Below are 11,249 nucleotides of genomic sequence, written 5' to 3' on the forward strand. Positions count from 1 at the left end.
ACTCCGTGCGCGACTGCGCTAAACTGTGACGTACCTCGTGCAGGGAGGGCGTCGGTGTCCAGGGGCGCATCTTGCAGCCACGCCGAGTCGTCGACGATGAAGCTGAGGGAAACCGAAGAGGATCTCTCCGCCGAGTGTCATCATGTTGACAAGAAATGCGATAAATCTCCAACTGCGCTGGATTTGCTAGACATGCAGCCCCACGGTGGGCGCCAGCTGTCGTGGGAATGACCGTGACAATAGTACCTAGGGTATGAATGAAGGGGCGAAGTATGACTAGGCGCAACGGATACACTCAGGTGTAAGAGTTCAGGCCCCACTCGGAAGTGGTAACAGCCCTACGTCTCGAACCCTGAGGCTGATGTTTTCTTATGGGGTATGAAAGATTACAAGGTGTTGAACCCTTGAGCTGGAGCCCGGGAGTGGCTTATATAGTTGCTGCCACAACAGGCCGAGCTTCATTACAAGGTAATTAATGTCAATAAACAGGGAAGTTACTAGAAACGGCAGCTATAACTCCCTGCGTTATTGGTAACGCGGGCCTTCACTGCACTTTATGTGATGGATTAAGTCCTTAGTCGTTGCAGCCTCTTCGGTGCCTTCACCTTGCTGTGGTCCGTGTGCCAGGATGCGTCTGACTGACACAAGGTGATCCGAATGACTCCAGGCAGGCCGAGTGACGGTTGCTGAACCGAGTGAGGTCGAGGCTACAACAATGACTTTAAAGACACTGATGTCCGTAAGGGGTCAAAGGTGGGGCCTAGGGAAGCAGGTTCGTAGGCCTACCCCTAATTTACAACCCCATCAGATGAAAAAAGTCACATAGCTCAAATAAAAGGAAATCATGTCAATAACTGTAGTTCACCATGAAAAGTTGAATGCAGATTCAGATCATGATCTCAGTGTCAAGGTATGAAACAACTTTACAAACCCTAGTCTTACGAGAATGGATCTCTCTGATGGTGTTCTTCCCGATGGTGGATGGAGTATGTTATGACCGATGAGTCTAGGGGTGGCTCTAAGTGAAGTAATTCCCTTCTGGGTCCGCCTCCGGTTGGGTGTGTGTTCTTTCTCCTCTAGCTTGGTGTGTGTTCTTCCTTCTTTGTTGCTCTGTTGTGCCTCGTTCCTTCAGGAAAGTTATTGGGTTAGATGAGATGGAGGCGACATCGTGCGATACCACTGCTCGTGCGAGCACGCCGCTTGTACCAAATGTCATCTTCCACTCTATTTCACCTAGATAGGTTTCTTTCAAAAGGGAAGTTGACAAATTTCCTTCCATTTATCTAAATATGGATTGAAACCCTCCCACGAGTGTAATACCATACTATCAAAGAAAAAAAAAGAAACCCTAGGTTTCTCTAATTTCAAAAAATGAATAATAAATCAAAAGTAGTGAGCTAAGCAGCGAAAACAAGTCAAAAGCACATCTCCTTTGAGAGTGAAAAAGCCGCTTTACAAATTAGAACATCGATGAGAAATGTGATGAAGTAGCTACTTACCTCCACAAACGGCTCACTATCAAATCTCCCCATTTGCATGGATAGCGATTATAACTACACCCATATTTCCACTTTTAATCGAGATGCAAGCGATTAGGAAGTCTCATTTCTCCAAAGGGGCTGGGTTTTGGTGATTCATGACAGTCCAGACATTTGGCCCAGATTTGTATCATTTCTCCAAAGGGGCTGGGTTTTGGTGATTCATGACAGTCCAGACATTTGGCCCAGATTTGTACGTGCCGCACTCTACTCTCTGCTTCCCTACAACGAGGGCCTTTTTCTTATTTAATACTTTGTCTATTCACAAATACTAGTACCATTTTAGTGTGTTTGTCCATTCTTTTCGATTCATACGTAATTCATATTAAAATATTTAAAACATCTTATGCTCCCTTCATTTCCAAATATATGATGTTTTGGCAGTTCAATTTAAACTGTGAAAGAGGGAGTATTTGTTAACGAGGGAGTAGTCATCTAGTTACCGTTGCCGATTATAACGTGCACATATTATATACCAAAGTTAGGGTAGAATGGACTTTGGTGGTTTCAAAAAAAAAAATCAAAAATCTAACTTTTCAGTTTTAATGACAACCAGATTTGTATGCCTGGTATGATTAAGCAAAGCGTGCGAGGCATCACAAGTGAATGATAGCACAACTTGACAGGAAACAAACTCTTCTGCAACATAATAGTACTCCATATACAAATCAATGCTCACTGAGATCCAACTGGAGCAATATGCATCGTATGACCAGTTAGTGCAATTTTGCAGATAATATGGTAGTCTCTACGGCTGCTCGAGGAGGTATATATCACTCATTGGTTACTACAAGTGTTTCTTCGTTCACATCAAAAGCTTTCCGTGCTTGCTTGAGTTCTTCATTCATGGAGAGTAGCTCAGTAGCACGGTGCAATTTCCGCATATCCTAGAAGAAAAAAAGTAAAGTGTGAATGCTTAGTTTTGGCGAACTCCGGTGACAGAAGTGGAGAGAAAATCACATATTCTCACGTGAAGTTCAGAAACATACCTTCCGGATAAGGTAAAGAAAATCCTCTGTCAATAGCTTCCCCCTCTTTGAAGCCACATTCTGAGCCTTGTGGACCTGGAAAAGGCACATCATGGATTCACTCAGCTATAGAACCATAGACTATTCTAAAAAAACAATGGAATTATAAACAGACATGAACTTGTAATTAGCTTGCATAGCCGGTTAAAAATGGCGCAACTCTTGATTTCTTGGTTCAACATGAATAGATTGTGTTGAAGATCGTGGCAGGTAGATGAGTTGCTCATTTGTGTAGACTACATTGATTTGAAATCACATCGACTCACTAAGTCACTATCATACAGTACAAGATGTCGATCCATATTCAGATTATTAATCAAGAAAAAACAGTTACCTAATTGTGTCTATTTGTATAGGAAACTACCAAAAACTTCCTAAGTGTACTATGGACTCTATTGAAAAGATGAATAATGGTTCAATGGGTCACGGCCATCACGCTATCCTCAACAAGACCTTCTCTCTGTGAATAGTATGTATTCTTTTACCACGCCAAACATAAACTACATGGTTGTACGAATGCTAGAAAAAGGGTCACACAATCTCAACAAGACATTTCTTTTTGTGAATAGTATGTATTCTTTTAGCAGGCCAAACATTAACTAAACAGTTGTTCAAATGCAATAAAAGCTTACGAGGTCAGTAACATATTCTACAACAATGTCCTCCACAAGTGCAACTGTTTCTGGAAGTGGCTGCAAAACCAGCAAAAAAAGGGTCAGTTGCATCATAATTCCAGAACATCTAAGATTTAAAAGGGGAATAACAAGTTTCTTTACTCCGTCTTTTTTCTTTTTGAGACCCCTAGTAGTAGCATTGACTTATTTACTATGCGAAGAGTGAAACCAGAATATTACTGTACAAGGCACAGCAGCACCGAAAAGAAATGAGGCAATAGATGCTAGCTGGCAAAAACCTAGGAGTTTCTCCAGGACCTGCCTAACAGAAAGGCATCCGGTTCAGTTCACCCTGACATGAGAGGCCAAACGGCCAGTAGCTACTCACGATGAAAAGACTAGCAGTTCCTTTCACACATTCAACATAACATAGAAGAACAGCACACATTTACGATAAAGGGTGGATTTTATTGACTCAAAATGGAGTATCAAGAGGATAGGAACACAATGAGCACACACCCGGTCTCTGCATAGCTAGGATGCACACAGCCAATAGCAACGCGCACACACCAGAAAATAGCAAAGTCATAAAGACCAAAGCTATGCGTAGGCAAGGAAACAACAACCAAAACAATTAGATCTGCGATTGACAAACTACAACAATGACCATATTCGCACCAACAATATTATGAAATCGCACAGATATGAGGCAGCACACATAATTCTTTTCAATAGATAATGCATGAGACCACTATCCCATATGCATTGACACTTGATAGGGATTGGCTGTTGTCTGATTGCAAAGATGTAAGCTAACCAACAACCAAAACTCATTGATAGACACAATCTAAGCAAATATGTATCGATTCCAGGTATGTCCTTTTTTATTTTTTCTAAATATATTTCAAGTTTCAACAATTAAATATTAGCATGGTAAACCCACGCCTTGTTTGCTACCACTCTTCTGTCAAAATGCCATCTTATCGTCCATTGCACCCTGATTTGTTAAACAGGCTACACTGACTGCATTCTGTTCTACAGAATCCCTAACCGAAAAATTAGGGAATCGAAGAGAGAATTGGTCATGGATCAACTTACATTCGGATCGTCCCCAAACCCATACATCATGTGCTGCACTGCAAGAATACGAACGGAAATAGACCATAAGTATGGGAAAATAAACAGAAAAGAACTGACAATTCAGAAAAATGAAGAAAGCCTTACGGTCCTTCTGGAAGACGCCGCGCTTGCGCTTAAGGCTCGATCCGGCTGCGTCAGCGCCGCCGATGGCGTGGGGTTGGTTGGAGGAGGACGCCTGGCCCGGCGCCGCGGCATGCGCCAAGGACTTGGACTTGCCGGCCGCCGGCGTGGACGGGGAGGAGTGATGACCGTGGCCCGAGGCCCCTGCCGCGGCCGAGGACTTGGACTTGGCAGCCGCAGGCGTGGCCGGGGACGGCTGATGGCCCTGGCCCGAGGCTGCTGCCGTGGTCTGCGCCGAGGACTTGGATTTCCCCGCCGCGGCCGCGGCCGCGGCTGGGGCAGGGTGATTGCTGCTAGGGTTCTGCATCCCAGCGTCGCGGGGGGGCAAGGCAGAGTGGCGAGGCAGGGGCAAGATATTTTCAGCAGGCTACGCTTCCCAGCTGCGCCCGGGGGTCTTGAACCCTTTTCTTTATATAAATGTCACATCACACGTGTTGTATGAAGCAATCCGGTCTTGACGTTTTTTATAATTAAAATTGCCATTTAAAAGGTTTTTTTTTAAATAATACTTGTATTACTTAATAATAAGGTCTTTACAATCAACTAAGACCAACTTCAAAACATCCTCAGAAGCAGAATTAACCCAAGTCATAGTACGACCCTCGATCCTACCAAAACTAGCTAGGCTATCAGAAGTTTTATTTTAAAATCGAGGGATAAGAGTAATACAAGTTTCTCTGAGGCTCATCAGGTATTTTATTTCAGCAATTAGCGCAGCAAACACCGATCGATCCGGTTCACCACTCAAGATCATCGCCACAGCAATGCTCGAGTCCATCTCTATCTGAATTGGCAAGCTTGAACGTTGGATTGCAAAGGAGATCCCTTCCATACACGCACACGTTCGGCCTCTAGGGCATCTTGCAGGAGAAGAGAGACTTGCACGCAGAGAACACAATGACCCCCATGTCGTCCCTTAGGATCATACCAGCTCGAGCACCACCATCTTCTGAAAAAGATGCATTCGTGTTTAGTTTAACCCAACCTGTTGGAGGAGGTACCCAAGGGGAAGCAGGAGTAGACCATCCTCCTCGTTTAGGTGCGGGATTGCTGAAATAATGACCCCGTTTCCCCTTGACCAGATCCTAAGAAGAGTCAGCAAGAGTGCTAGATAATTTCTCAGCATACCGTTGTAGGAAATTCACCAAGACGACAGCGGAGGAACATGTTTAGCGTGTACCAGTTGATTAAGGACATACCGGATTCTCCAAAAGATAAGCAGTAGTAACCCTCTCTGTACTACAGACAGAGGGGCAAGCACATGCAGCAACCACTCCTTCCCAATTCCTTCCATCGTTTCCAAATCTGGAAGTTCCCACACTTCGGCCATTGCAAGGTAAAGGTCCATGCCAAACTGACATTTGATGAAAGGATGAAAGTTATCCTCTTCCTCCATGCCACAAACTGGGCAACGGCCAGTAACCTCCAACTGTATCTTATGTTTATTCCTCCAGGTCGGTAGCGAATCGGTCGAAAGACGCAAAGCGAAGTTCTTCACAGTTGGTGGCACTTTGCAATTCCAGATAAACTTCGGGCAGCTCCTACTTCCATCTGGCGAGGAACTTGAGGAGACCACAGAATCACGGCCGGACTCATCAAACCCGAACGTGTATGCAGATTTCATTGTGAATACCCCCAACTTAGCCGGTGCCCAAGCCACAACGTCCTCTTCCAACCTGGGAGAAGCTCTGATCTTCAAAACTTCAGACACATCCGCTGGCAAGAAGAACTTCTGTAGCAGCTGAAGATTCCAGGCACCATTGCTATTAAGCAAATCTGAAACAAAACGGGTGCGACGCCGGCCTTGTGGAGATATAGGTTTAAAAGAATGAGGACGGGGGATCCAATTATCTCTCCAAACACGAATTCTCTGGTCGTTCCCAACGCGCCAGATGATTCCTTTCTTCAGCAGCTCAAGACCATGACTAATAGCTTGCCATGACGAGGACACATTACCACATAACACAGTGTCCAACAGGTTGCCACGAGGATAATATCTTGCTTTTAGGATTTGAGCACACACACTATCAGGTTTAGTAATGAGACGCCACGCTTACCGAGCCAGTAACGCCTGATTGAAAAGCCGGTAGTCACGAAAACCTTCTCCACCTCTATCTTTAGGCAGAAGCAAGTGATGCCAGCCTTTCCAGTGTACCTTCCTCTTCCCCTTCTTAGAGCCCCAATAAAAGTTCCTGACCATCTGAGTTAGATCATCACAAACAGCGAATGGAAGTTTGAAATGTTGGAAATATGCCCTAGAGGCAATAATAAAATGGTTATTATCATATTTCCTTGTTCATGATAATCGTCTATTGTTCATGCTATAATTTTTATTAACAGGAAACAGTAATACATGTGTGAATAAATAGATCATAATGTGTCCCTAGCAAGCCTCTAGTTGGCTAGCTCGTTGATCAATAGATGAACATGGTTTCCTGATCATGGGCATTAGATGTCATTGATAACAGGATCACATCATTGGGAGAATGATGTGATGGACAAGACCCAATCCTAAGCATAGCACTAGATCGTATTGTTCGTATGCTAAAGTTTTCTAATGTCGAGTGTCTTTTCCTTCGACCGTGAGATTGTGTAACTCCCGGATAACGTAGGAGTGCTTTGGGTGTATCAAACGTCACAACGTAACTGGGTGACTATAAAGGTGCACTACGGGTACCTCTGAAAGTGTCTGTTGGGTTGGCACGAATCGAGATCGAGATTTGTCACTCTGTGTGACGGAGAGGTATCTCTGGGCCCACTCGGTAGAACATCATCATGAGCTCAATGTGACTAAGGAGTTAGTCACAGGATGACGTGCTATGGAATGAGTAAAGAGACTTACCGGTAACGAGATTGAACAAGGTATAGGTATACCGACGATCGAATCTCGGGCAAGTTCTATGCCGACTGACAAAGGGAATTGTATACGGGATTGATTGAATCCTTGACATCATGGTTCATCCGATGAGATCATCGTGGAACATGTGGGAGCCACCATGGGTATCCAGATCCTGCTGATGGTTATTGGCCGGAGAGCGTCTCGGTCATGTCTGCATGTTTCCCGGACCCGTAGGGTCTACACACTTAAGGTTCGATGACGCTAGGGTTATAGGGAAATGATATACGAGGTTACCGAAAGTTGTTTGGAGTCCCGGATGAGATCCCGAACATCACGGGGAGCTCCGGAATGGTTCGGAGGTAAAGATTGATATATAGGATGGATGGTTTTGGACACCGTAAATGTTTCGGGCGTCAACGGTGGCGTACCGGGACCACCGGGACCATCGGAAACGGTCCCGGGGGTCCACCAGGCCCAAGGGGTAGCATGGGCCAAAAGGTGGAGGGCAACCAGCCCAAAGTGGGCTGGTGTGCCTCCGACAAGAGGCCCAAGGCGCGGGAGGGAGAGAGGAGGGAAACCCTAGGCGTTGGTGGGCCTAAGGCCCACCTAGGGGTGCTCCACGCCCTTCCCCTGCCCTAGCCGCCGCACCTCCCATCTAGGGGGGCTGTCGCACCACCTAGGGGGAAACCATAGGGGTGGCACCCCCCTCCCCTCCTCCTATATATAGCGAGGGGTTTGGGGCTATTTTGCACACCGTTTTCTCTCCTCTTCGGCGCAGCCCTGCTCCCCTCCTTCCTCCTCCTCCCACGGTGCTTGGCGAAGCCCTGCCGGGAGACCTCGTCTCTCCATCGACACCACGTCGTCGTGCTGCCGGAGATCTTCCCCAACCTCTCCCTCCTCCTTGCTGGATCAAGGTGCGGGAGACGTCACCGGGCTGCACGTGTGTTGAACGCGGAGGTGCCGTGGTTCGGCACTAGATCGGAATCACACCACGATCTGAATCGCCACGAGTATGACTCCATCAACCGCATTCTAGTAACGCTTCCGCTTAGCGATCTTCAATGGTATGAAGATGCACTCACCCCTCTCTCGTTGCTGGTCTCTCCATAGGAAGATCTGAATATGCGTAATAATTTTTTTGAATTTATGCTACGTTACCCAACAGTGGCATCCGAGCCAAGTTTTCTATGCGTGGATTCTATGCACGAGTAGAACACAAAAGATTGTGTGCGATGATTTGTCAATTGCTTTCGCTAATGGTCTTATTCTTTTTCGGCGGTGTTGTGGGATGAAGCGGCCCAGACCGACCTTACACGTACGCTTACGTGAGACTGGTTCCACCGACAGACATGCATACCGTGCATAAAGGTGGCTAGCGGGTGTCTATCTCTCCCACTCTAGTCGGATTGGATTTGATGAAAAGGGTCCTTATGAAGGGTAAATAGTTTGGCATATCATCGTTGTGGCTGTCACGTAGGTAAGAAGGCGTTCTTGGTGGAAACCCAAATCAGCCACATAAAACTTGCAACAACAATTAGAGGACGTCTAACTTGTTTTTGCAAGGTTTGACATGTGTTGTGATATGGCCAAAGTTGTGATGTTGCATGTATGATGTATGACATGATCATGTTATTGTAATAGGTTTCACGACTTGCATGTCGATGAGTATGACAACCGGCAGGAGCCATAGGAGTTGTCTTAATTTATTGTATGAGATGCAACGCCATGTGCTTACTACTTTTACTTCATTGCTAACTGTTAGCTATAGTAATAGTGGTAGTAGTAGTTGGCGTGAAGACTTCACGGAGACACGATGATGGAGATCATGGTGTCTGCTGCGGCAACAAAAGTCCTTCCTTGGCGCTAGGAATTCTTCTTGTTACTTCTCTGGTTTGCGTCGGTTTTTCCCTTGAAGAGGAAAGGGTGATGCAGCACAGGAGCAGTAAGTATTTCCCTTAGTTTGAGAACCAAGGTATCGATCCAGAAGGAGGGCCTCGTCAAGTCCAGAGTACCTGCGCAAACACAAACAAGGTTGCACCCAACGCTTCAAAGGGGTTGTCAATCCCTTCAAGATTGTTTGCAAAGTGAGATCTCAAGGCAGAAAGTGCAACAAAGTAAAAAGTGTAAGGCTGAAAATATGGAGTGGAGTAGACCCTCGGGGCCATAGTGTTCACTAGAGGCTTCTCTCATAATAGCAAATATCACGGTGGGTGAACAAATTACTGTCGAGCAATTGATAGAACCGCACAAAGTCATGACGATATCTAAGGCAATGATCATACATATAGGCATCACGTCCGAGACAAGTAGACCAATACTTTCTGCATCTACTACTATTACTCCACACATCGACCGCTATCCAGCATGCATCTAGTGTATTGAGTTCATGACGAACAGAGTAACGCCTTAAGCAAGATGACATGATGTAGAGGGATAATCTCAAACCAATGATAAAAACCCCATCTTTTTACCCTTGATGACAACAACACAATGCGTGCCTCGCTACCCCTTCTGTCACTGGGTGAGGTCACCGCACGGTATGAACCCAAAACCAAGCACTTCTCCCATTGCAGGAATCATAGATCTAGTTGGCCAAACAAACCCACAACTCGAAGAAAATTACAAGGATATGAAATCATGCATAAGAGAGATCAGAAGAAACTCAAATAAGATTCATAGACAATTTGATCATAAATCCACAATTCATCGGATCTCGACAAACACACTCCAAAATAAGATTACATCGGATAGATCTCCATGAAGATCATGGAGAACTTTGCATTGAAGATCCAAGAGAGAGAAGAAGCCATCTAGTTACTAGCTATGGACCCGTAGGTCTGTGGTGAACTACTCACGCATCATCGGAGAGGCCATGTTGTTGATGGACAAGCCCTCCGACAGCGCACCAGAACGTGCCCCAGATGGGATCTTGCAGAGACAGAAGCTTGCGGTGGCGGAAAAGTGATTTCGATGATCTCCTGATTTTTTTTGGGATTTTTAGGGAATTTATAGGCGCAACCCCTAGGTCAGGGGGCGCTCAGGGGGCCCACAAGCCTGTGGGCCGCGACCTACCCCCTGGCCGCGGGGTGGGGGCTTGTGGGGCCCTTGAGGCTCCCCTTCCTTGGCTCCCAAGCTTCCCGATCTTCTTCCGTTCCGGAAAGAATCTTTTCGGGGATTTTCTTCCGTTTGGACTCCGTTTCAAAATCTCCTCTGAAAGGGTCAAAAACATGGAAAAACAGGAACTGGCACTTGGCACTTAGTTAATAAGTTAGTCCCAAAAAATATATAAAAGGCATGCAAAACATCCAAAGTTTGACAAGATAATAGCATGAAACCATAAAAAATTATAGATACGTTGGAGACGTATCAAGCATCCCCAAGCTTAACTCCTGCTCGTCCTCGAGTAGGGAAGTGATAAAGAATGAATTTTTGATGTGGAATGCTACCTAGCATAATTGTCCTTTGCAACTTCTTTCACGGGACATGAATGTTCAGATCCATAAGATTCAAAACAATAGTTTGATATTAACATGAAAACAATAATACTTCAAGCAAACTAGCAAGGTAATCATGAACTTTCAAAATAACAAGGCCAAAGAAAGTTATCCCTACAAAATCATATAGTCTGGCTATGCTCCATCATCCTCACACAACTAATGTAAATCATGCACAACCCCGGTATTGGCCAAGTAATTGTTTTCGCACTCTTACTTTCTCAAACTTTTTATAACTATCACGCAATACATGAGCGCGAGCCATGGATATAGCACTATAGGTGGAATAGAGTGTGGTGGTGGTTGTGAGACAAAAAAGAGGAGATGGTCACATTGACTCGACGTATCAATAGGCTATGGAGATGCCCATTAATAGATATAAATGTGAATGAGTAGGGATTGCCATACAAAAGGATGCACTAGAGCTATAAGTATGTGAAAGCTCAAATGGAAAACTAGTGGGTGTGCATCCAACT

At 45.3% G+C, this 11,249-nt stretch overlaps 1 protein-coding gene across 1 annotated transcript; it reads right to left on the reverse strand.

The window, feature by feature from the left end:
• Positions 1-2,157: 2,157 nt before the first annotated feature.
• On the reverse strand, positions 2,158-4,820 carry LOC123426387 (transcription initiation factor TFIID subunit 13). The gene is made up of 5 exons (XM_045110211.1): positions 4,405-4,820; positions 4,279-4,316; positions 3,199-3,258; positions 2,528-2,602; positions 2,158-2,425 (listed from the first exon to the last, which is right to left on the reverse strand). The coding sequence occupies exons 1-5, from the start codon at positions 4,745-4,747 to the stop codon at positions 2,312-2,314; spliced, it is 630 nt and encodes a 209-aa protein (XP_044966146.1). The 5' UTR covers positions 4,748-4,820; the 3' UTR covers positions 2,158-2,311.
• Between the last annotated feature and the right edge of the window lie 6,429 nt (positions 4,821-11,249).

Source organism: Hordeum vulgare, chromosome 1H, assembly GCF_904849725.1.
Source record: "Hordeum vulgare subsp. vulgare chromosome 1H, MorexV3_pseudomolecules_assembly, whole genome shotgun sequence".
NCBI classification, from domain to species: Eukaryota; Viridiplantae; Streptophyta; class Magnoliopsida; order Poales; family Poaceae; genus Hordeum; species Hordeum vulgare.